At 40.1% G+C, this 27,424-nt stretch overlaps 2 protein-coding genes across 6 annotated transcripts in view; one reads left to right on the forward strand and one right to left on the reverse strand.

Annotated features, from left to right (window-relative positions):
* Positions 1-20,224, forward strand: part of LOC124797865 (methyltransferase-like protein 25B) — a 102,257-nt gene extending 82,033 nt beyond the window's left edge. For both annotated transcript variants that reach the window (XM_047260941.1, XM_047260940.1), the window contains exons 10-11: positions 19,725-19,912; positions 19,995-20,224. In XM_047260941.1, coding sequence (XP_047116897.1) covers positions 19,725-19,912; positions 19,995-20,083 — 277 coding nt within the window. In that variant the 3' untranslated portion in view covers positions 20,084-20,224. The remainder of the gene's footprint in view (positions 1-19,724; positions 19,913-19,994) is intronic.
* A 1,734-nt stretch (positions 20,225-21,958) lies between these two features.
* Positions 21,959-27,424, reverse strand: part of LOC124797866 (peptidyl-alpha-hydroxyglycine alpha-amidating lyase 1) — a 97,944-nt gene continuing 92,478 nt past the window's right edge. For 3 of the 4 annotated variants that reach the window (XM_047260942.1, XM_047260943.1, XM_047260945.1), the window contains exons 8-9: positions 22,608-22,703; positions 21,959-22,511 (exon numbers count right to left, since the gene is read on the reverse strand). In XM_047260942.1, coding sequence (XP_047116898.1) covers positions 22,294-22,511; positions 22,608-22,703 — 314 coding nt within the window. In that variant the 3' untranslated portion in view covers positions 21,959-22,293. The remainder of the gene's footprint in view (positions 22,512-22,607; positions 22,704-27,424) is intronic. The other variant, XM_047260944.1, reaches the window with a different exon arrangement.

Here is a 27,424-nt window from a genome sequence, read left to right on the forward strand (position 1 = left end):
TGGAACCAGTGGCACCCACAGAGGTGGCAGAGCTCCAAGAACAGAGCCGACACGAACTGCCAGTCATTTGTTGGGGACTCTGGACAGCTGAAGCGTGCAATCCATAGGGTCATGAAAGCTCAAGCAACAGTATCGACCAAGATATCAGTCAGGGGTGTGGCCTCCACCCATTGCATTGTCCTGTCTGTGGCTAATAAGATGTACTTGTATCCGTTTGAATCTGGGAGTGGCCCACTAGGTCTATGTGGATATGTAGGAAACAGCCCTTCGGTATGGGGAATTTCCCAAAGGGTGATTGGGCGTGATCTCCTGTCTTGGGCTGTTGGCATTGGATGCAGGCTGTCATCCATACAGCGCAGTCCCATTTAATGTTAGTCCAAACAAAACATTCCATTATGAGTTTGTGTCCAGGGTGAGGCAAGTTGTGGAGGAGGTTGAAAACTGTCTTCCAGAAGTTTTGTGCAATGACTGGTCAATGCCTACGATGGGATATGTTGCACCCAACTAATTTGGTTGTGCCTGTGATGGTGCACTGCTTGAGGCTGGATGGTGTCCAGATAGCAGGTTTTGGAGGTCGGTGTCAGTTGCTTGTGCCTCTGCTGGTTGGTCGAAGTCGAGGTGGTGGCAAGTCGTGAGAGGTAGTCAGCCACCATGTTTGCTCCTTATACATAGCGGACAACCATAGTATAATGTGAATATTCCTCCCTAAACATAGCGGACAACCATAGTATATTGTGAAATAGTATATTGTGGAATCATCGAGGGGAGGTATTGGCTGGTGGACTTCTAATAGCGTCAGCCAGAGGGCAGTGGTTTGTGTAGATAGTAAGCAGCCGGCTCTTGATGTCATCTTGGAGGTACTGAACCTCCTCGTATATCGCCAAAAGCTCACGGTCGAAGGTTGACCCTCATTTTCTGGGATTCGGTAAGTTTCCATGAGAAAAGCCATAAGGGTTGGGTTACTATGGGGATTTGATGTTGTAGCACTGCGCCAGTCGCCTGATCGCTGACGTCGGCCATTATAAGCATATGGTCATCCATGGGAGACCTGTGGTTGATCACAATAAAGTAAAAAGAGCCCAAGAAAAAGTAACGAAGCCACTTGAAGAATTCTATGTTCGATGCAGGATAGGCAAGACGAAATGGATGCCAAGAGTCCACTGAAGTTCTGTTAAAAACAGATAACTCAAGTCATCAGTTTCATAATATTGTACAAGAAGAGTATTGCACTGTTTGCAGTGAGCCAGGTGGAAGGTATCTCTGCCACCTTTTTCCAGAGAAAGACTTAACAGAAAGGAAACCTGTTGAAGTTATTGCTAACCAACCTGCCGATTTTTTTTAGAAAGAGAAACACATTGATAAAAGTTTGTAGACTATTGGTGGTAACTCAACGAGTTTTAACATTGGTTGAGACAAAGCTGAATCGTAATCTTATCTGGTTGGTTTGTGCTATTCATACTAATGAGTTGTCTTTGTGCCACTTGATGAAACAGTTGGATGGGAAATTTTTGTCTAACAACAAGTGGAGGTTGGCAACATGCTTGATAGTGCAACAGAACTTGAAATCAATCCCTCAACTGACAATAACCTTTCCAGAACCTTTGATTCCACTGGGTAACACTACTGTCAATTCTCTCTACAGATCAAGCTTTTAGTTACAGGATAACTCAAGCTATAAGGATAGGTGCAGTCCTAACTGATGTGGCATTATTAGAAATTGGTCCAGAAAGTCACTCCAGTGGTTAGCGACTGCAGGTAAGATTTGTCACATATGGGTTTCAAAACAAGCCATTAAAAGTGAAGGTGTTACAACTGCTTGTGGAATTCAGTGTTGGCATTTACTGTCACTGCTGGTTTACATTCAAATCGAAAGTCTCTTGAGTGGAAGGACCCCGTCATATTCTTTATCAATTGAGGGTCCTAAAATCCCAGAAAAAGGCAATATCAGATATCGTCTTGCGAACAGTCCAGCATTTGTCATGGTTTGCATTTACTGACATGGTGCCTCAGATACTTTTATACTCGGAAGACCAAAAAGAAAGGAAAGCATGGGTACAGAAGTTAATTGAATTGAGGAATAAAGATCATGACACATATGGAGACCTACCTGTTCTGCCTAGGAAAACGATTGCAGGAAATCCAGTTGCATCTTCACTTTTGGAACTGATAGACTAGTCAGAAAAAGTATATGAACTTCCATTTACTTCTAAACTAAGAATATCAGAAATAAGAAAGTTTGTTCAAGAGCCAATGTGAGTTCCAAAATGACTATGAAATGGACAGTTCATAGAGAGAGATGTGAAACACATAACAGAGGCTTCTGGCAAAGTGTATACTCATGAGAAAGGAGAAGGATAGATTAAAGGCCAGGAAGCAGGCAGAAGAATGATGTCTAGGAATGAATCGAAACAAGAGTTGATGAATATTGTTGGTTGAAGCTTTTTACGTTTTTTGCAATGTGTTTTCAGTGTTTAAGAATAGAGAAAGAATATAAAGAAAATTTTTTGAGGTCAATAAACCTCAATAACAATTGTTATTTTATTAAGTAGGTTACTACTGTTCTGAATTACAGACTCAACAATTGGTTTTATATTACAACACTTGGTTACACAGGTACATGTATATCTAAATTTACACTTTGAATGTGGAGCACCCACTTGTTTTTTGAGCTTTTGCCCTGGCAGTGACAGTAAATCTTCAGATTAGGGCAGAACGGCAATGAAAACAAAAAGCCAGATGATGTTGAGTTTGACCCTGGCTGGAAAGAAGGAACGAAGGCAGGGGATTATATTGCTTATGAAAGAACTGAGGCCCAAAGGTCTGCAAGAATTTCAGAACATCGTGAGGATGGACATGGCCTGTTTTGAGAAGCTGCTGTCTATGATAGAAGATGGAATTAGTGTGACACAGTCGTGAGGGAGGCCATCTCTTGAAAGTAAGAATTAAATCATATGTTTACATGTTTTGTGATCATACTAACCTGGATCACTGAAAAAATATCAGTGCATGCCCTGTTATGTTGCAGGCTGGTTGTAACATTACGTTTCCTGGTGACCGGGGAATCTTTTAAGAGTCTGGCTTTTAGCCACAGAATAGCATAGCCCACCATTTCAAAAGTCGTTGCGGGTGTATGCACTGCAATTTGCGACAGTTTAAAAGACCTATACTTAAAGGTGCAACTTGTGTTATTTTTCTAAGTTTGGAAAATGGAATGCAATGTGCAATGTGCTACTCAGAGCTTTGCAGTCATCGTCTGTTGCACTGGGTGAAACTGCACATACTTTCTTGACATCACTGCCAGTTTCTCTTTACTGGTATGCTGAAGTAAAGCAAGAGATCCAGTCAAATCAAACGTGAACTTTCATAAGCTAAGGCATTACGATACAAAATTGAAAATCACCATGTAACATTATACGCATATTACTTAGAAGGAAACGATTGCCAGTGTACTGTATTATGATACAGCGGGTCATATAGGCACCTTTTCTTGCTGTATGCCTGAATTAAGGTGCTTAACGCCTCTTTGCTCGATTTCATTTCTATACTGTGAAGTAATCAAAAGAAAAACTGCTTTCCCAAACAGCTAGTATAAAAGAAACAATTGATCTGATCTCTTCAGTTTCTTTAAATGGTGGCTACTGTTATCAAGAGCACACTACAATAGAATGCTATGTCACTTAGATCCACTAAAGAATGTCTCACCTACTACACCAAAACGCACAAATTTTCCGTCTGTGACTTATCTGAAGCAAGGCTCAGGTCCATGAAGGACTTCCATTTCCCTGACTATGTCATTAGAAGTGACAGAAATAATGGATACAGAGGAGTAGCTATACTTCTAAAATAAAACTTTCCTTATACATATAGTAGAAAAATTCTGAATATATGTGTGTGTGTGTGTGTGTGTGTGTGTGTGTGTGTGTGTGTGTGTGTGTGTGTGTGCGCGCGCTTGATTGTGCATGTGTGTGTTTTGTACTGTAGCTCGAGGAAGGATTTATTCCAAAAGCTAGCAAGTTTTCTTTCTCTTTTATGTGTGCATGTCGATTATGATAGACTATTCCTCATGATTTTCTTAAACTTAACTTCAGCAAACAAAACATACATGCCATGCAATATCTACATGAGCCTCAGATTCTGGCCTAACAAGCTACTATCAGGCTCCAGTATTACGTCTCTGTTACAACAATTTGGTCATCCACTGCTTGTGGTGGGGGAGTTCCATGCCTATCACAGATCATGGGGATGCAAGTGCAACCATCACAATGGTGAACTACTAATGGCAGTCCTAAAAGACAAAAACCAAGTGCTGCTGAATGACATGTCTCTCTCAAGAATAATCCCACAGCTACAGACAAGATCAGCAATTGACCTAAACTTCACACCACCTCATGTGGCAGTACTAAACAATTGGAAGTAGAAGTAGAGCCTTTGGGTTCTGATCACCTGCCAATTGATCTGACTTTATTTGGCGCAGTGGAAGACCCAAGCCGGATATACCCTACACAGAGATGGAAAATCAGGAAAGCTAACTGGAATAAATATGTTGACAGATTAAAAGTGAGCCTTCCACAATTAGACACATCCAAGGACCTAGTTTCCGACTCTCCCAAACTAACACAGTGCATTGCTGAGGCCACCATAGAGAGAATTCCTCAACAGAAGCTGTATTGTATTACAAACAGAGCCAATCCTATGTGGTGGGAAATCAAATGTCAGAGAGCCATATGTGAACATAAGGAAGAACTGCAGAAATGACATAGAAACCAAAAAAACTACATCAGCCTTCAAAAAATGCAAGTGGAAACCAATAGATTTTTTGAAAAATAAGAGGGATGCTAAAATGTCGGGTGTGTGGAAGAAGGTGAAGAGCTTCAAGGAACCCTCAGCACCCTTCATTACAATTCACTGTCTACGAATTGTGTTACATAACATATATTACAAAAGCAGACACCTCCCTCCTCAAATATACGTCTAGCACAGAGGATGAAGATCCTGATAACAGTCACCCTCTTCTACAGCCATTGTCAGTGGTCGGGCTACAGACAGCTTTATCTTGGGTAAAAGAAGTCCCTAGCCCATATAAAACCCATTACAATATGCCATCATTTCTGCAATACACATTTACAATAAAATGTGGGCTGAATATTACAGCATTGAGTCACAAAAGATAGGCGAAATGATAACTACACTCAAACCCAGGAAGAATCATGATTTGGTGGCATCGTACCTAATTATGACAATGTCCCTACAGAGTGTGGAAAGAATGGTTAAATTCCAGTTAGAGTGGTGCCCTGAATATCATGACCTCTCCATAATAATAATAGGGCAGATTTTCACACGGGGAAAGTTATTGAAGATGTTCTCATGCACATGGTTAATGACATATAAAACTCTGTTTCAGCGAAAACATGTATCTATTAGCTTTGTTTCTGACCCTAAGCTGCATCTGTGATAATGTATTCACAGTGGATAGCCACAAAACTAAGGCACAACACTTGCCCCTTGCATTTGCAGAACACCTGTTATCTTACCTCGCTGATCATTTGCTGCTAGTCATTTTGACACCTCTTCTGTTCAACATCTACACAATTGACCTACATAGGATATTTCCAGAAAAGGTGAAAGTTTGGGAATACACAGATGATACATGTATTTACATGGAAAGTACATCCCTAGAAGAGTGCAAGTTACAGCTGACACTGCAGTGTTTACGCTGCAACATTGTTCACAAGAAATTGGCCGGATGTATCCACAGCTGAATCAAATGCAGTATTGTTTTCAAGGACGGTGGATATCTGCCTGCGGTAATAGCACTAAGCCCATACCATTTCCCTTCGAAAATGGTAGTCAAATACCTGTGACTTCATTGACCATAATCTAACCTTGAAGGCGCACAAAAACATGTAGCTAAGGAATGTGAGACAGCTGTCAACATAATCAAAGCTATGACAAGACGGGTTGGTCTTGAATGTCGACAAAGCACTAATGCTTTACCATATGATGGTATGTCCGATTGTTGATTATGGGAGTGGTTGTATGAATCTGCAACTGAACAGTTAACCTCAACAGAATTAATAAGTGCCAATATATAGCACTGAGAACTTGTTCGGGAGCTATGTGCTCAATGCTTACCTTTGCACTCTTGGTCAAAGCACATGAACCTCCAATCTATATACATAGGTGGTATCTGTGTGCCAAATTTCTTCCTAAAAGGAAGCAATATGAATCCAACAGTCTGAAACTGATTGCCACAAACCTAACCATACAGTGCTTAACTGGACGCTTCTGGATCACTACAACTCTTCCTCCCCTAGTTCAAGCATATTTAGATACTCAGGAGATTTTAAATCATTTCATTAGAGCACCTAGACTAAATATTTTTATGATCCCATTCCCATTGAAAATGTCTAAGGTAAACATAGTAACTGGCATTACCTTTGACCACGAAGCTAACATATACATCAAAATTTTTGTGCAATTTTTAAGACAGCATCACATTAAAACTTTGGTGCAGTTTTTAAGACAGCATCAGGAGGCAACATATATCTATACTGACAGCTCCAAAATCAGTGACTTTGGGAAATGGGGGATGCATACTATGTTTGCAAGAGTCTGGGCTATGTTTACCAGCAGAAGCAATGACCACGACTGGAGATCTTGTTGCAATGCTAGAAGCAATTTGGTCCTGCTCGCGGATAACAACGTCTCTTATATTTCCTACACAGTCACTCTTTATCGGTTCTAACAGTACTTCATCTTTTTGGTGCCGTCTGGCAGAAAACTTCATTGTATACAGGATTATCGAAGTATTGGAATCAATGAATGCAGAAGGCCATTAATTTATTTTGCTTGGGTGAAATCACATTGTGAGATCACTGGCAATGAAGCTGTCGACTGCTTAGCCATAGATCCTGCTGTGATAGGGCATTGCCAGCTGGACTGCAGTCCCACAGATTATCAGTGTGTCCTGCACAGATGCATGATAGAAGACTGGCAGTGGGAATGGGAGGAAACAACAAGATACAATGCAAGGATTTCACCTGTTGGTCCCATATTCCACTATCTCATACAAATTCAGTGCCTGGACCCCTCGCCCGTCCAGTAGTCAGATTCAGACTTAAGCACAGATATTTCTGTAAACATCTTCACAGGCTGCACACCATTGACACACCTTTCTGATCTTGAGGAGAAGATGAGAACTCAGCTCACATTTTCTTTGGATGCCCCACACTACATGGAAGTACTACAATCCTTTTACAAGAACTTGTGGTGCTTGATCACCCATTGCCAACTTGCTGATGGCTTTGTTAGCATCACATGGTCCTGTAAGAATCCCCACAATGTACAGATTCAGTGTTGCTGCAGTTTTCAGCATCTAATGCCAACATTGGATTTCCTGAAAGTGTTCTGTAACATTTTATTTTACAGTGATTGTGGTAATCGTCTATCTGTAACTATATATATTCTCTATGAGGTACTTGTGTGTGAAAACTAACAAATATTCTTACAGTAATTTTCTATCAACACCTGTATATTTTTGTGTCACTGTGAAATAACAACAGCATTATGCAAAGGATAGTTGCTACTCACCTTATAGAGAAGACATTGAGTTGCACACAGGTACAACAGAAAGAGTGCTATACATTTTAGCTTTCAATCAAAAGGCCTTCTTCTGAAGTAGAAAACACACACACACACACACACACACACACACACACACACACACACACACACACACACACACACAGGACCACTGTCTCTGGCTGCTGCAGCTGGACTGAGTTGTAATGGCACATGATGGGAGCAGCAGTCCAATGGTGAGGGTAAGGAAGAAGTGGGGAGGGGGCGGGGTGGGGGGTAATAACGAAAAGCCAACTGGGTTGGGGGAGATTTAGCACTGCCTTTGGGAGTGTTAAGGGATGTAGTGGGGACAGGGTAAAGCTCCCAGCTGCATTCAGGGAGGTTTGGCGAGGGGAAAGGAAAACGGATTAGTAGATGCATTGGTGAAATGGAAGGCTGTGTTGTGCTGGAGTGGGAGCAAGGAAGGGACTAAGTTGATGGAGGGCAAGGAGGGCAAGAAGTAGTGAAGTTGAGGCCATAGAGGTTATGGGAATATAGGCTATATTGCAGGGAGAGTTCCAACCTGCACAATTCAGAAAAACTGGTGTTAGTAGGAAGTATCCAGATGGTGCATGCAATGAAGCAGTCACCAAAGTGAAGCACATTGTGTTGAGCAGCATGTTCAGCAACTGGGTGGTCCATCTGTCTCTTGGCCACAGTTTATCAGGAGCCATTCATGCGGACTGACAGTGTGTTAGTCGTCGTGCCCATGTGGAAAGCAACTCATCGGCTACAGCTTAGTTTGTAGAACAAATGACTGCCTTCACAGGTAGCCTTGATTTTCATGTGGATAGGAGATGTCTGTGACCAGACAGCTAAACGATGTCAAAGTTAGCGTAAGGAGGGCTATGCATGAAGCGTTCATTGAATTCGAAAGTAAAATTCTATGTACCGACTTGACAGAAAATCCTAGGAAGTTCTGGTCTTACGTTAAATCAGTAAGTGGCTCGAAACAGCATGTCCAGACACTACGGGATGATGATGGCATTGAAACAGAGGATGACACGCGTAAAGCTGAAATACTAAATACCTTTTTCCAAAGCTGTTTCACAGAGGAAGACCGCACTGCAGTTCCTTCTCTAAATTCTCGCACAAACGAAAAAATGGCTGACATCGAAATAAGTGTCCAAGGAATAGAGAAGCAACTGGAATCACTCAATAGAGGAAAGTCCACTGGACCTGACGGGATACCAATTCGATTCTACACAGAGTACGCGAAAGAACTTGCCCCCCTTCTAACAGCCGTGTACCGCAAGTCTCTAGAGGAACGGAGGGTTCCAAATGATTGGAAAAGAGCACTGATAGTCCCAGTCTTCAAGAAGGGTCGTCGAGCAGATGCGCAAAACTATAGACCTATATCTCTTACGTCGATCTCTTGTAGAATTTTAGAACATGTTTTTTGCTCGCGTATCATGTCATTTCTGGAAACCCAGAATCTACTATGTAGGAATCAACATGGATTCCGGAAACAGCGATCGTGTGAGACCCAACTCGCCTTATTTGTTCATGAGACCCAGAAAATATTAGATACAGGCTCCCAGGTAGATGCTATTTTTCTTGACTTCCGGAAGGCGTTCGATACAGTTCCGCACTGTCGCCTGATAAACAAAGTAAGAGCCTACGGAATATCAGACCAGCTGTGTGGCTGGATTGAAGAGTTTTTAGCAAACAGAACACAGCATGTTGTTATCAATGGAGAGACGTCTACAGACGTTAAAGTAACCTCTGGCGTGCCACAGGGGAGTGTTATGGGACCATTGCTTTTCACAATATATATAAATGACTTAGTAGATAGTGTCGGAAGTTCCATGCGGCTTTTCGCGGATGATGCTGTAGTATACAGAGAAGTTGCTGCATTAGAAAATTGTAGCGAAATGCAGGAAGATCTGCAGCGGATAGGCACTTGGTGCAGGGAGTGGCAACTGTCCCTTAACATAGACAAATGTAATGTATTGCGAATACATAGAAAGAAGGATCCTTTATTGTATGATTATATGATAGCGGAACAAACACTGGTAGCAGTTACTTCTGTAAAATATCTGGGAGTATGCGTACGGAACGATTTGAAGTGGAATGATCATATAAAACTAATTGTTGGTAAGGCGGGTACCAGGTTGAGATTCATTGGGAGAGTGCTTAGAAAATGTAGTCCATCAACAAAGGAGGTGGCTTACAAAACACTCGTTCGACCTATACTTGAGTATTGCTCATCAGTGTGGGATCCGTACAAGGTCGGGTCGACGGAGGAGATAGAGAAGATCCAAAGAAGAGCGGCGCGTTTCGTCACTGGGTTATTTGGTAACCGTAATAGCGTTACGGAGATGTTTAATAAACTCAAGTGGCAGACTCTGCAAGAGAGGCGCTCTGCATCGCGGTGTAGCTTGCTCGCCAGGTTTCGAGAGGGTGCGTTTCTGGATGAGGTATCGAATATATTGCTTCCCCCTACTTATACTTCCCGAGGAGATCACGAATGTAAAATTAGAGAGATTAGAGCGCGCACGGAGGCTTTCAGACAGTCGTTCTTCCCGCGAACCATACGCGACTGGAACAGGAAAGGGAGGTAATGACAGTGGCACGTAAAGTGCCCTCCGCCACACACCGTTGGGTGGCTTGCGGAGTATCAATGTAGATGTAGATGTAGAGTAGGTACTGGTGGTGGTGGGAGGATATATGGGCCAGGTCTTGCATCTAGGTCTGTTGCAGGGATATGAGCCATGAGGCTAGGGATTGGTGCCGGGCAGGGGGGGGGGGGGGAGGTAAGCATGGACAAGAATATTGCGTAGATTTGGTGGGTGGCAGAGTACGACTGTGGGAGGGTTGGGAAGGATAGTATGTATGTTATTCCTCATTTCAGGGCATGACAAGAGGTAGTCAAAACTCTGCCGTAAAATGTGATTCAGTTGCTGTGGTTCTGGGTTGTACTGAGCTATGACGGGAGTGCTCCTTTGTGGCCAAATGGTGAGTATATAAGAGATGGTAAGTGACTGGAGGTACAAGGCACGGGAGATCTGTTTGTGTAATAGGTCTGGTCTGTGAAAGCCACAGTTAGATCCTCTGTATATTTAGAGAGGGACTGCAACGATCATGGGTGGCTAGGATGTATGGAAGGGACTCCTTGGTATGGATTGGGTAGCAGCCGTTGAGTGGAGGTATTGCTGGTGGTTGGTAAGTTTAATATGGATGGAATTACTGATGTAGCCATCCTTAGCCTGGAGGTCCACATTGAGGAAGGTATCCTGTTGGGTTGAGGAGGACCAGATGAAATGGATGGGGGGAGAAGGCATTGAGGTTTTGGAGGAATGTGGATAGGGTGTCCTCACCCTCATCCAGGTGAATCTGAACCGGGTGATGGGTTTGGGATTCTTGGTGGTTAGGAAGGGTTTCTCTAGATAGCCCATAAATAATTTAGCATAGAATGGTGCCATGTGGGTGACCACTGCTGTAGCACAGATTTGTCTATATGCGATGACTTCAAAAGGAGAAGAAATTGTGGGTGACCAGGGAGAAGGTTGTACGTTGGGAGGCAGGCAGGTGTTGTGGAAGGTAGTGTTCAATAGTGGCAAGGCCATGGGCATTGGAGATTTTAGTGTAGAGGGAGGTGGCTTCAATAGTGATGAATGGGCATCATGTGGTAAATAGCAGGAACTGTGGAGAGTCAGTGAAGGAAATTGTTGGTGTCTTTTATATAGGAGGGTAGATTACGGGTAATACGCTGAAGGCTTTAGTCTACGAGAGCAGAGACTCTCTCAGTGGGGGCACAGTAACCGGCCACAATGAGGCATCGTAGGTAGTTGGGTTTATGAGCTTCAGGAAACATGTAGAAGGCAAGAGTGCAAGAGCTGAGGAGAGAGATATACTCATGGGAGAGATTCTGGGTTGGGCCTAAGGATTTGAGCAGGGGCTGGTGGCCCTGTTAGTTTTCTGAACGGAGTCTCTGTGTTAGGGTTTGTAGGTGGATCTGACAGCTGGCCCAGTCTCTCTGCCAGGTAATCTATGTGGTTCAGAACCAAAGTGGTGGAGCCTTTGTTGGCAGGTGGAATTGTAAGGTCAGGATCAGTTTTTAGGTGATAAATTGCAGTTATTTTTGTGGATATGAGGTTGGTTTCCATGTTGAGAGATTTCGGGGGGGGGGGGGGGGGTAACGATGGTGAGGCAAGATTTGAGGTAAAGAAATTCTGGTATTGTACCAGGGGGTGATTTGGGGCCAGTTGGGTCAGGCATTGGGTAGATAGAGGAGTGAACAGAATCAGGCAGTGTTCATTATTGGTTTGTGGTTGCAAGAAAAGGAGAGACGGTCTTTAACAAGTCCAGCCTGGCAAAAGGTAAGACCTTTGGAAAGGATTGATATTTCTGTGGGACTAAGGCTTTAGGAGGAAAGGTTCATGACTGTGTTTTGGGTTTGTTCAGTTTCTGAGTTCAGTGCGATGGGGGAAGTGAGCTTCTGAGAATGTAGTAAGTCTTCGAGGCAAGGTTTGTCATTTATGAGTGGATGTGGGAAAAGGTTTGGAGATTCTTGCAGAGGTAATGGATAATGGTAGTCCAAGGAAGGAGTACGAGGTGGACAGGTTGGAGAGTTTTTTTGAGATGGCATAGTGCATGCAGCTGAAGTCCAAGAAGGAAAAGAGTTTCAGTATGCAAGAGGGGTGCAGGAATTTTGAGCAGGAGAATTTTATAGATGGAGAGGAGGTATTGCAAGGGGGATTGAGTGTGATTTACATGGTTTTGCAGGACTAGGTTGGTGAGGGCTTTGGACTGCTGGAATTAGAACTGATAGAGGTCATAGTGGGAGGAGTGGTTGCAGTTGGAGATGAGTAATCTGATGGTCAGGCCATTTGGGATGATTCCATGAGCTAGGCTACAATGCAGGAACAGTATGGTGGACTGGTTTCTGACTAGGGGTTGGGAAACTTTTCTGTATTGGCACAGATGGAAGGGGCAAGGATCCATAGTGAAGGATAAAAAACACATAAAAATATGTGGAAAAACTTACAAAAAGAATGAAATGGATGAAGTATGGGGACAAAAAGATCAAATGAGGGAGTAGGGCCAGAAGTGGAAAGCAAAAACGAACTAAAAATGATGTGAAAACGCAGTGACATCAAATAGAAAAATAAACAAAAAACGATAATAGTGGGATGCGGATTGGTGGGTGAATGTATTTGAAGAGAGGGGAGAGCAGGTATGAATGGATTTGGTGACGTTGTGCTGAACTAATGAGAGAGGGGGAAGGGGCTTAGGTAAGGTATAGGTTCAACAAATTTGTGTGGCACAGGAAGGCATGGAAAATTCACAAAAAGTATGCAAGAGTAAGGGAATAAATGTGATCAATTTGGAGGTCAAGGATTAATTATATCGTTGGGAAGAGATGCTGTTCCAGCAATCTGTACAGTCACATAGCCATGTGTTGTGAGTGGACAAGAGATGCAGTGTGGTTCGTAAATCTGAGTGTATGCAGTTTGGAAGGTGAAAGATAAAACACAGGAAAGAAGAAGAAAGAAAAGGAGAGACACTGAGTAAACTAATGCATTAGAAGATAGCAACAAATAAAAACAGCACTGGGTTGAGGGATGGAAGAAAAGCCATTAGGCAGAAACAAACAATGGAAAATCCAGGATGGAATAATGGTGTTATGAAAGGGATAGATTGATACTCACCTTATAGAGAAGACATTGAGTTGTAGACAAGCGCAACGAAAAGACTGCTATATATTTTAGCTTTCAACCAAAAGGCCTATTTCAGAAGTAGAAAACACTCACACGTATGTATGAGCTGACTGTATGGTCTAAGCTAAAAGCCAATACGAGGTGCATTCAAGTTCTAAGGCCTCCGATTTTTTTTCTAATTAACTGTTCACCCAAAATCAATGAAACTGGCATTACTTCTCGACGTAATCGCCCTGCAGACGTACACATTTTTCACAACGCTGATGCCATGATTCCACGGCAGCGGCGAAGGCTTCTTTAGGAGTCTGTTTTGACCACTGGAAAATCGCTGAGGCAATAGCAGCACGGCTGGTGAATGTGCAGCCACGGAGAGTGTCTTTCATTGTTGGAAAAAGCCAAAAGTTAAGAATAAAAATTCGTGAAGGGCTAGGGAAGCGGGGGGTAAATTTATATTGTTTTATATTCAGGATAATCTTTGTGTGTGTGTGTGTGTGTGTGTGTGTGTGTGAGAGAGAGAGAGAGAGAGAGAGAGAGAGAGAGAGAGAGAGACCCCATCATATAGAAACTTAAATAATGAAACACAATTAGTTGAGGTATAATTAAAAATAAATAAAAAATGAAAACCTCGTGAAGTCATTATTATGGGTCACTGTGAATAGTTGGGGATACATGTAATCCAACTATTGCCAGTTTCTTGTAATATACACCAGCTGCCAGTCCTCTGCCTTTCATCTTTGATTTTATCTTTTTTCCAAATTCATCCCCCCCCCCCTTTTTTTCATTATTTTAAAAGACTTCATAACAATAAACCGCAACCCCCCCCCCCCCTCACACACACACACACACACACACACACACACACACACAGAGAGAGAGAGAGAGAGAGAGAGAGAGAGAGAGAGCACAGCAGAGGGTAGGGTATTGAAACAAACTTGCTGATTGTCGCAGGAAATTTATTCTGGGATTTGGTGCATAACACCAACTCATTACACATTACATCAGTTTCTCCTTAGGAACATCAGAATTTATTATTTAAAAAATTACACATAATATTAATCCTTGATGTTTTTTCAGAAATACTGATTTCTTTGATGGAAAACTTTTGTGAATGCTTCAGTTTACAAATTTTACTTATATAACTAACTTGCTCAAACAAATTTTTGTTTGTATCGATAAATCTTTCAGATAATCTATTCATCAAGTAGAGGCCAGATTTCCATTTACTTTAGTTGCATGTTTTTCTTTATATTTATTCAGTTGCTTGAAATACTACATTGTAAAATCTGCTTCTAAAACAGACACACAAAAATGTATGGTGTGAACATTTTTGCGTAAATGTACTAAGCCACCTTTACTCTCTGTGTGCACATCCTCATTAGCTCAAAATAGTTGTTGTTGGTTATTGATTTTACCCTCGGTTCCATCAGTCCGCAGTACCTGTGAAACCAAATCCTACAAGTAACAGTTTCTGTTTGTGTCATTGCACTCTTATGGAGGACAGTAAATCTTTTCACATACTTGTTCAGATTAAATTACATTCCAGCCTTTTTTCCTAGTTATTCAGATTTTCATCTAACAAACCAAATAAACTAATCGCAAACTTAACTGACCGATCAGTCTGCTCTTACAACCTAAGAACATGAACACTAATATTTTTCGGATTTTCTGTTTGCCTCATTTGTACAAGGAATGTTGGAGAAAATTAACATGCTAGTAGCGTTGATACTTTGATCTGAAATAATGTACATTTTTAAATTACAAAAATGTTCGTTGGTTACTCATTAAAAAAATTGCACCATATTTTGTGCAGAGTAAGGATAAGTGCATTCATTTGCTAATAGAGAAGGAAGAAAAAGTGCAGGATTTTGTTATTACTAGGTTTACAATGTTACTGGATTCCACTTAATGTGCAGTTAGCACAGTGGCCAATTCTTGGTAATTAACTGCTTTACAAAAGCATGAAAAGGCACACAGGACTATCTCTTATTGTGATAATTTGATCCCTCCAGTAGAATATTACTTTTTGGTTCTGAAAACAGAAACTGCAAACCTTCAGTTGAAGGAAATCAGCTTTACCATTATTCTGTTTGCCAGAACAAAATTAACGGTCTTTTCTTTCCAGAATTTATTTATACAATTTCATCTAGAAAATCTATGGATTTTAACAACATTGAGATATTGCTTTAGTTTAGTAACTGCCAAATGACATTCTGCAAAGGTATTCACTTATTTGGATGCTTTCTTACATTCCATGATTTTACATCTTTAACAACGATGTAGATACAAGATCTCTTGATCTAATGTCCTAATTTCTGTCATTTTATACATGAGGATGTCTGAATGTTGTCTGACTGAAATTGGTTGTTGGTAATAAAGTAACATCCAGTCATTGTGCAAATTGTGAGATCTCAACAATATTCAAATTTTTAGTCAGTATGTATTACTTCTATTGTGTTATTTATATTCTTCATGTATCAGTCATTTAATGTTTCACCTTTTGCAAATACTTACTTCTAATATCTTCACTTTTGTATTCTTATCGTCCTCAGTTGCGTATAATATTATGGTATGTTGATAATTATTACTTTGGGACAGTCTAATCACAACTGAATAAAACACAATTTTTATGCCATACACATTCTGCCTTTATTATGTGCAAGGCATTTTCAGTGTTCTGGGAATATGTACGTATTTTTGTTTGTGCTATTTGGTTTACGTTTTGGACATTGCATGTATAGAAGAAGAACAGCTATAACAAAGAAACAAGAGCAACACTTGTAGATCAGCACCCACAAAATCTGTGAGTGGAACTTTCAAATTATCACTACATCATAGAAAAACGAAAAGTGCCAGAACTGCTAAACAGTGTCAAAAATGTAAACCAGATAGTGTCAAAAATATGTAGATATTCCAGACTACTGAATATGCCTTGCAAAGAATAAAGGCGAATTGTGTAGGCACAAATATTGTGTTTTGTTCAGTTGAGATCCCAAAGAAATAATTATCAACATTCTTACTTTTAATAATCCTTCTTTCAGTTTTGATGTTTTGTGATAGGGAAATGAAAAAAATCAAGACAAAATTTAAAGTTCTCAAGGAGATCCAGTGAAGACACATGGACAGTTTGCAAGTGTGTATTTGGGCTCTTCCAGGCAATTATTGAGGATAAGGAAGCCAGCTGTGATCCAATATTGAGCAGCTGGAAAGATTCAGAACAGATCTTGTGTTGTATACACATAATCTGAATACCGTTGTGCATCCCCCCCCCCCCCCCTTCCTCCTTGCCGGTTACATTTCACTGACATTATCATTGCAGCTCTCAAGCAGATGAAAATTCTGTGCGAGACCAGAACTTGAACTCAGATTCTTGTCTTTGGCAACCAGTTCTCTTTCCAACAGAACTATCAAGGATAACTTGAGTCTGCGTCTGGTGTGCAGTTTTAATCTACCGGAAAATTTGAAAATAACACTTTGCTGCAGAGTGCAAGATTCATCCTGGGAAGTATTCTTGCAATTAATCAATGTTGCAATATTGTGATCTTTGTTAGTTGTAACTGAGTAATTATCATCTTCAAATTAACCACAAGTGATAACACTTCATTTAGTTGCATGCTGTTCCTTAGCTTTTGTTATCTATCAGACTATGTTACTTCCAGTAACAATTACACATTTTCTTATGTGATATAACAGTGACAGAAGGATTTATGCTTCATGGAAAACACTGATTATATTACTCGCAAGATTTAAATAAATACTTCTGGATTTTAGTTTGGATAAGGAGCTGTTGGTGAAATGAAAAACTATCTTGCAAAATCCTATGTATTGAATGTATAGGAGAAGGGGCAACAATCAAATGATGACCAACACTGTAGTTTAACAGTAAGTTGCCATATCATCACTCATTCATTGTTTAATTTGTTAATGGATGTATTATATTTGTAAACCATTGCCTGTTTGGACTTTGATGCTGTGTTGTATTGTAAAAGTGCAAGTTTGCTACTGCTATTACTGTTTGTCACTTGTGTATTCTGTCACTTTTCAAAAACAGATTAGTATTAAAGGAGATCACTCACCGAAAAGCAAGAGTGTCAAGTTGTTAAAAGGCATGCACAAAAGAAAGAAAACTTGCTTGCTCTCGCAGTTATCCTTTGATGAGCTGGAGTAAAATACACACACACACACACACACACACACACACACACACGATCCTACATTGATTGTTAGTCTAGCTGGTACCATGTAGTCACAGGTGTGTGCATGTGTATTTTACTCTAGCTTGTCAAAGGATAACTCCGAAAGCTAGCTAGTTTTTTTTCCCTTCATGTGTGCGTATCGACAACGCAATACTTCTATTTTTCGGCGAGTGGTCTTCTTTAATCCTAATGTATTTACATTATCCAAGAACTTCCCTACAACATTTATATCTTTCAAAATAAAACTGCAGCAGCAAAAGATATTTTCTCAGTGGTCCCTTGCTACTCTTGAAATCATCTATAATGTTTCTATTGAGTTGGTGCTTGCTAGTATTCTGTATAGCATGGAGAAAGAATTTTTATGACGTGTGGTGTCCTATCAAGTGGACATAAGAGCTAGTTCATAGTACACTGACGTAGATAATTCTAAAAATGCTTAATTAAGGGTAACTTTTCATTTTCCTCTCTGGAAAAGATTTTGCAATTTCACTCACCCCTGTAAGGTGTCCCCTATTCCTTACTTTGCAAACTGCTATCTTACAGTAATTACAAATGTAGGAAGCATACACAGACATCTTCTCTCTCTCTGTCGTCAGTTAATTTAATAATGTTGGTAAACAGTCAAACAGATTTGAGTTATAACTTGCTAAACTTATAGCACCACTTTGCACTTAACAAAACTCGTACTAGTCACAGCCAAGCTCAGATCATGTAACATTTAGGGTTAGTTTTGGCAGTGTCATGTAATAAATAGATTATTTCATTGTATATGCTGGTTTTACCACATTACTCTCTCATTCCTGACTCATTTTGTGACAGATCTTTTTTTTAAAGTGTATAAATAAATAAACCATTACAAACATGAAAATTCATAAAGTAAGGCTGGATTCCCATATCACTTTAATTTCTTCATTTGAGTTTTTGAAAAACCACTTTTCATATGCTAATCTATATTGGCTTTACATCCATTTATGGTACAATGATGAATCTTAATAGCATAGAGCAATTTAAACTGCATTAAACTTGGGTCGAAGAAAAATGTTGAGCTTGCCAGAGTCACTTCAGTGCCGCAAAAGGTTATCTATTTGAGTCTTATTCGAGCTAGTGTAAACAGCTGAATTTATGGAAATGGGAGGTCACCTTGTGAGAATTTGAAGCCGTAAATGTAAAACAGTTCCTGTAATCTTTTCAGAGCATGTCATTTTTTAATCCTTGTAATGTCTGTTGTCAAGACTAAATAGTTGTCAATCCCCGCCACTGCTGTTCCTCTCCTAAATCAGTAGTTACATCATCATCATCATCATCATCATCATCATCTCTGCCTAACTGTTCCCTTTAATCAAACAATAGAAAATCCAGGATGGAATGCAACAATATTAGAGAAGGAAAGTTGCTACTCACCATATACCGGAGATGCTGAGTCGTGATAGGCACAACCAAAAGATTCACACAATTATAGCTTTCGGCCATTAAGGCCTTTGTCAGCAATAGACACACACACACACACACACACACACACACACACACGTCTGCAGTCTCAGATAACTTGTGTTGTTTCAGTTATCTGAGACTGCAGACGTGTGCGCGTGCGCGCGCTATTGCTGACAAAGGCCTTAATGACCGAAAGCTATAACTGTGTGAATCTTTTTGTTGTGCCTATTGCGACTCTGCGTCTCATCTACATGGTGAGTTGCAACTTTCCTTCTCTAATATTGTAACTGTCCCCATTATTTTAGGACTTGCTGGATACCATTTAGTGTCTTTAGGTTTTTTCTCCACATAATGTTTTCATTTTGCATTTAGAAAGGAAAGGAATAAGTCAATAGACAGATAGTAAATGGGGTAGCACACAGCATGAGTTCTATTATACTGCCTTCTCCAATTATCTTCTTGTAAGCCCGTAATGAAGTTTGCAGCTCATCATATGATGAAGGATTATCTGAAAGATTTTACTCTTCTGCATATATTTTCATATTCTTATACATTTACCACAATTTTGCCTGTACAGTTAGTGTTTATGTATTTTTCTTACATATGCACAAAATCATGTGTTTCTGTATTGCTAGTACTTTCACGTATGTACATTACAATTTTTAGGCACAGCTATTATCATCTCAGTTTTATTTTTCTGTGTATGTATTTAATAATCTAAATGTATACTTCATTAGCTGTGGTTTCACATATTATATGATAATTCAGATATACTCTATTTTAGTTCCATATTAAGTGTCATTTTAATTTAATGCAGCTACTGTGAGATTGCCACTGCAAGACTTGGTGTGAAAATACCAAGTGAAGACTTCTTCTCTGAGGAAACTTGTTTAAGCCTGTCTGAGTGGAAAAAAGTTGTCACATTTTACACTCTTCGTTTGATGTTGGCTCCATTAGTGGAAACAATAATTCTCTTGGACAGATTACTTTTCTTGCAAGAACTAGGTAATCTCTACTAAAAATTGCCCTTTTTCTCTCTGTACTTTGATCTACATATTTTAATGCATGAATATGTTCCTTATTTCAGAAATTGGCAGTGCCTTGATTCCTTTATTTGATCCAAAAATTTCTCCAAGAAATCACATCCTCATTGCATTGAAGCATTTCAAGTTTTAGCATCTTATGTGATTTCAATATGATGAAAATCAAGTATACAAAGAACATGCTGATTGTTACCATTTTCTGTTATCTTTACATCTAGTATAGTGTTAACAATAAAGACAAACTATTTCAGGGAGAAAAATATAGCATAATATATACTGTATGTTTCCATTTGTATTGCAAGAGATTCACTGCAAGTATATTTTTACTGCATAATACCCTCATTAGCTGTGCCATGTGCTTAAGAAATAGTAGACAAGAAACTAGACATGATTGCAGTATGCTGCTACGCAAACTGTGCCTTGAGTGATAAGTCCGAGTTGGCTGTGTTGGCTTCATCATCACTTTCTTCAGTACTTACTTTCTCAAACCCTTGATGACGGTCCAGAAATTGGCCTAGTTTGAAGCCTTCAACATGAGATGTGTGGAATGCCCACCGCTTGTTATAACTGCTGTATCTTAGAAGACAGCCTGACAAAAAATGTTTCACAATGTTAATTTGAAATTTTCACAATGAACAAGCAAGAACAAGTTGTTCTATGCAGTGCAGATAGAAGATTTGGCACACTGCAGTACCATCATGTTACTACATTACCTAGTGACAGTGTTTAAGTACACAAAGATATAATTTGCAGGAGAGACCGGTTCAATGTTTGTAAGAATATGAAACAACTGATGAAGTTTAGTGCAACATTTAACACTGTACTGAAATTTGTTTCTGTCATATGCTTGATTTTCTTTCTTCTGCAACTATTCTTTCCAGATGTTTCATATTGTAATGAAGCCATTTCTGCACTGGCAACTTAGTCGTAGTGTTTCATTTCTGAAATGTGCGACTATTGAACAACTGAATCTCTGGGCTGACATCTGGGTACTTGCACGTGCGAGTTACGAAATGAACCTGACAAGGAATTATTGCTTTTTACTTAAAATGAAAATATGGATGTCAGTGGTGTCCAGCAGAAGTACTGGATTCATCAAGTACAAATAGCTTGAGCTTGAGAAAAATATGGGCACAAACCTTTATATAGTTTTATGCCGTGCGTACACTACATAAATTCACTGGCTACTTTTGTAGCTCTGAAGGAGTTTCTCCTTGACAGTTGAGCAAAATCTGCATTAAGTAATGAGCAGAATAACACATACCAGATTCATTTTTACCCACAGTAGCTTTATTTTTGTTGCCAGGAACTTTATCTTATTTCTATCATCCCTTTTCCTTTGATTAAAAACACATAATGGCATTCAGCTTCACTAACGAGAAGTGTGCCACACTGAGTCATTGTTGCCAAACAGAACAACAAAAGTCTGAAATGCTTGTGATTCAACAATAACAAATAAAGCACAGATTGGTGAAAAGGCAGGTACACCCACACATTATGAAACAGTCCTGCAGGTAAATCATTAATGCACGAAGTCTTATGGGCATGGTATATTTTAGAGAAAGACATGACTCTTATGTCACAGGTGAATCATGTGACCACGTTGTGAGTGTGAAAGGAGCTGCTTCTCTCATTGTAGTGTTTAATATATTGCTTTCCTTTATTCGAGCAAGTTATGTGCAGCATTCATAGAACGAAATTTGCCACAAATGGTGTTTTATATTGCGTGCCTGTGACTATAAAAATAATTAAAGAAACTATTTTTTAGTGCGTCAAGTTTTTGAATAAACAGTTTGTACATTCAAGTTGTGAATTGCTGTTCAGTAGTTTACAGCCAAGCAATTAGTTAAACTAACAGTGAGTTGTGAAGTATATACATAAATACACTAAAGCAAGCTGATGTCAGAAAACAAATTCAGAGTGCAGTAATGTAATGATTTTTGCCTAATAATTTAACAGAAATGTCAGAGTGGCAGATGATGAAAGAAATCATGCATTGTAGTCACAATTTAGTCATTTCAGTACATGAAAGAATTTATTATCAAAACATTTACATCACTGGTCAAAATACAGGTTCAGATTTATTAAAGACAAAAGTAATTCGCTATTTTAGTTATGCAAATAAAAACATTAAAACAATGCTACAACTAAAGCAATTCACTTTACTTTTTACATTATATGAGTCACTTTCACTAAACTGTTCATTCTCTTGGACATATTCAGAACTACATGCACATATGGAGTACGGCTACTATTTACAAGTTACAGAACTATTCCTTACATACATTTCATAACAGACAAGCAACAAAGTAAAATACTGCTGCACAATCTACCATGCTTCTCTTAATTTACAAGCTTACTATATTCATGTCCTAAAGAATCAAAGTCTCTTGACCCACCTCGTTTCCTCATACGTGTAATTGCTGCTATTATAACAATACTAACAACAACAGCCACTGCAAGCACTATGCTGACAGCCATTGCTACTGATCCCAAATGTTTGTCCATTGTACCAGATGTTTCTGTTACAGTTTCTGTTATGGAATTTCTTAGCTGTGCTGCTGAAACAAGTGCAGCATTTTTATTTAATATGCAAAATTTTTCATAGTACAGATAAATAAATCAGGATGTTAACCAGTTATATGTTTTGCACTTACGATTAGATACTTCACTGTGTTGCTTATTCGAGGAATTATGCTCTTCACTGTTGACCACAGTTTTCCCTATTGTATGTGCTGCCACTGTCTTATTACCTGTATTTTTAAAAAAGAAAATACAAGAGAGCTACAAATAATTGAGAATTACTAAATGCAAATTATAGATGAAAAATATTATGATGGAAAGCAAAACTCATTTCAGTAACGATGTAAGTTAACTGTTCAGTCAAAGACTTTAGAAAATGAGGATCAGTCATCATACCCAATGAGAAACACTGTTTGCAGTAAATATTCATTATTTCTATTACTAGTAATAAAACTCGAATTCTTTGTCAGAGGAAGTTGCTCCTTTCTTGCTATTTGTTAACCATTTTGAACAAACGTGATTGTACTCATCAATTATGTTCTCAGTTGTCACTTCCTATTTATGCTAACAGACCTTATTCACATAAACTGTTCATATTCACACATCCAGGATGAGATCATTCCTGTATGAATCTATGGAACACACACACACACACACACACACACACACACACACCTGCCAAGTTAGTTGTTTATTTTATTGTGTAAGTTGAAGAGGATGTGCACTTTATCACTGACTTACTAATATTGGAAGTATGATAGTATGTTCATTTATAATTAATTCCAAACACATCAGAAAATAAGATAATTTTTGGTTAGCAGAAAAGATTGTGGTGACAAAATTGCTCAGTGGCACATTAAAATTTGTAGCGTAACATGACATTTCATTAGGAAATGCCATGGTACACTGTTAGGCTCTTCAAGAAATTGAAGATATTCATGTGAATATAGAGAGAAAAACTGTTATTTTAAGTTAGTTACACTAGAGTGAAGCAAAACACTTGTGCTAGCCTTCTGTTTATGAAGAGCCAAGAATAAATGGAGTAGTTGCACCCTTTGTGGGCACAAGTGGTGGACATGTTGTTCTACATCTACATTGATACTCCGCAAGCCACCCAACGGTGTGTGGCGGAGGGCACTTTACGTGCCACTGTCATTACCTCCCTTTCCTGTTCCAGTCGCGTATGGTTCGCGGGAAGAACGACTGTCTGAAAGCCTCCGTGCGCGCTCTAATCTCTCTAATTTTACATTCGTGATCTCCTCGGGAGGTATAAGTAGGGGGAAGCAATATATTCGATACCTCATCCAGAAACGCACCCTCTCGAAACCTGGCGAGCAAGCTACACCGCGATGCAGAGCGCCTCTCTTGCAGAGTCTGCCACTTGAGTTTATTAAACATCTCCGTAACGCTATCACGGTTACCAAATAACCCAGTGACGAAACGCGCCGCTCTTCTTTGGATCTTCTCTATCTCCTCCGTCAACCCGACCTGGTACGGATCCCACACTGATGAGCAATACTCAAGTATAGGTCGAACGAGTGTTTTGTAAGCCACCTCCTTTGTTGATGGACTACATTTTCTAAGCACTCTCCCAATGAATCTCAACCTGGTACCCGCCTTACCAACAATTAGTTTTATATGATCATTCCACTTCAAATCGTTCCGTACGCATACTCCCAGATATTTTACAGAAGTAACTGCTACCAGTGTTTGTTCCGCTATCATATAATCATACAATAAAGGATCCTTCTTTCTATGTACTCGCAATACATTACATTTGTCTATGTTAAGGGTCAGTTGCCACTCCCTGCACCAAGTGCCTATCCGCTGCAGATCTTCCTGTATTTCGCTACAATTTTCTAATGCAGCAACTTCTCTGTATACTACAGCATCATCCGCGAAAAGCCGCATGGAACTTCCGACACTATCTACTAAGTCATTTATATATATTGTGAAAAGCAATGGTCCCATAACACTCCCCTGTGGCACGCCAGAGGTTACTTTAACGTCTGTAGACGTCTCTCCATTGATAACAACATGCTGTGTTCTGTTTGCTAAAAACTCTTCAATCCAGCCACACAGCTGGTCTGATATTCCGTAGGCTCTTACTTTTTTTATCAGGCGACAGTGCGGAACTGTATCGAACGCCTTCCGGAAGTCAAGAAAAATAGCATCTACCTGGGAGCCTGTATCTAATATTTTCTGGGTCTCATGAACAAATAAAGCGAGTTGGGTCTCACACGATCGCTGTTTCCGGAATCCATGTTGATTCCCACATAGTAGATTCTGGGTTTCCAGAAATGACATGATACGCGAGCAAAAAACATGTTCTAAAATTCTACAAGAGATCGACGTAAGAGATATAGGTCTATAGTTTTGCGCATCTGCCCGATGACCCTTCTTGAAGACTGGGACTATCTGTGCTCTTTTCCAATCATTTGGAACCCTCCGTTCCTCTAGAGACTTGCGGTACACGGCTGTTAGAAGGGGGGCAAGTTCTTTCGCGTACTCTGTGTAGAATCGAATTGGTATCCCGTCAGGTCCAGTGGACTTTCCTCTATTGAGTGATTCCAGTTGCTTTTCTATTCCTTGGACACTTATTTCGATGTCAGCCATTTTTTCGATTGTGCGAGGATTTAGAGAAGGAACTGCAGTGCGGTCTTCCTCTGTGAAACAGCTTTGGAAAAAGGTGTTTAGTATTTCAGCTTTACGCGTGTCATCCTCTGTTTCAATGCCATCATCATCCCGTAGTGTCTGGATATGCTGTTTCGAGCCACTTACTGATTTAACGTAAGACCAGAACTTCCTAGGATTTTCTGTCAAGTCGGTACATAGAATTTTACTTTCGAATTCAATGAACGCTTCACGCATAGCCCTCCTTACGCTAACTTTGACATCGTTTAGCTTCTGTTTGTCTGAGAGGTTTTGGCTGCGTTTAAACTTGGAGTGGAGCTCTCTTTGCTTTCGCAGTAGTTTTCTAACTTTGTTGTTGTACCACGGTGGGTTTTTCCCGTCCCTCACAGTTTTACTCGGCACGTACCTGTCTAAAACGCATTTTACGATTGCCTTGAACTTTTTCCATAAACACTCAACATTGTCAGTGTCGGAACAGAAATTTTCGTTTTGATCTGTTAGGTAGTCTGAAATCTGCCTTCTATTACTCTTGCTAAACAGATAAACCTTCCTCCCTTTTTTTATATTCCTATTAACTTCCATATTCAGGGATGCTGCAACGGCCTTATGATCACTGATTCCCTGTTCTGTACATACAGATTCGAAAAGTTCGGGTCTGTTTGTTATCAGTAGGTCCAATATGTTATCTCCACGAGTCGGTTCTCTGTTTAATTGCTCGAGGTAATTTTCGGATAGTGCACTCAGTATAATATCACTCGATGCTCTGTCCCTACCACCCGTCCTAAACATCTGAGTGTCCCAGTATATATCTGGTAAATTGAAATCTCCACCTAAGACTATAACATGCTGAGAAAATTTATGTGAAATGTATTCCAAATTTTCTCTCAGTTGTTCTGCCACTAATGCTGCTGAGTCGGGAGGTCGGTAAAAGGAGCCAATTATTAACCTAGTTCGGTTGTTTAGTGTAACCTCCACCCATAATAATTCACAGGAACTATCCACTTCTACTTCACTACAGGATAAACTACTACTAACAGCGATGAACACTCCACCACCGGTTGCATGCAATCTATCCTTTCTAAACACCGTCTGTACCTTTGTAAAAATTTCGGCAGAATTTATCTCTGGCTTAAGCCAGCTTTCTGTACCTATAACGATTTCAGCTTCGGTGCTTTCTATCAGCGCTTGAAGTTCCGGTACTTTACCAACGCAGCTTCGACAGTTGACAATTACAATACCGATTGCTGCTTGGTCCCCGCATGTCCTGACTTTGCCCCGCACCCGTTGAGGCTGTTGCCCTTTCTGTACTTGCCCAAGGCCATCTAACCTAAAAAACCGCCCAGCCCACGCCACACAACCCCTGCTACCCGTGTAGCCGCTTGTTGCGTGTAGTGGACTCCTGACCTATCCAGCGGAACCCGAAACCCCACCACCCTATGGCGCAAGTCGAGGAATCTGCAGCCCACATGGTCGCAGAACCGTCTCAGCCTCCATGCAGCTGCTGATGGAGAGTGTCATGGTGGCCTGCCAAGGGGTATTTGACTTAATGGTTAATTTGACAATATATGGTGGAAATGATGCAAGTCGGGTTATGAATGATTTACGCTGTTTGAGGAAATAAATGAGCCCTTTTTCCAACTAATACACAAAATCTTCAGGAAGAGGATACAAGCATGTCTTAATAAGATTATTAGCTAGTTATAAGTGACTGTAGTATCCAGAAGATATTAGCGAACAATCAAATTGACAAATCTGGGAGGACTTAATATAACTGGTAGGTAACATAGTCTCCTTGCGAGGGCTAGGAGAACTGAAGGATGAACTTTACCTTGTAGCACTTGATCAGCACATTATAACTGAGTAGCATGTACCCTATCTAAATCGCATATTTGATCCCCAACTTCTTAGAAGCATTTTAATTCGTGAATCACATGACATTCCAGTGATAAGCTTCTTGGTATTACCCAGTTTCCAACAAGTGGTGAACTATTGTGCACATATTTATTTGTGTGTGTGTGTGTGTGTGTGTGTGTGTGTGTGTGGAGGGGGGGGGGGACGCGCATGTGCATATAATCTACTGCAATTTCAAACTTCTCCCTAATAGATCGCTTCTAATCTGACTGATCCATCTCTTCCTTGGCCATTCTCTTGGTCCCTTATCTTTTAATGTATGTACCCTTACACTGGCACCCGTCACCTCAATACCTACGAAAATGAAGGAATCTTTTCTTTTTTTCTGGTGTTTGCCCTCGATCATCCTTATACAAAATGTAAGACATATGTTGTTGCTCTGCTTCTTCTAAAACTGTAGTACTTT

This window comes from Schistocerca piceifrons, chromosome 5 (assembly GCF_021461385.2).
Source record: "Schistocerca piceifrons isolate TAMUIC-IGC-003096 chromosome 5, iqSchPice1.1, whole genome shotgun sequence".
In the NCBI taxonomy this organism is placed as follows: Eukaryota; Metazoa; Arthropoda; class Insecta; order Orthoptera; family Acrididae; genus Schistocerca; species Schistocerca piceifrons.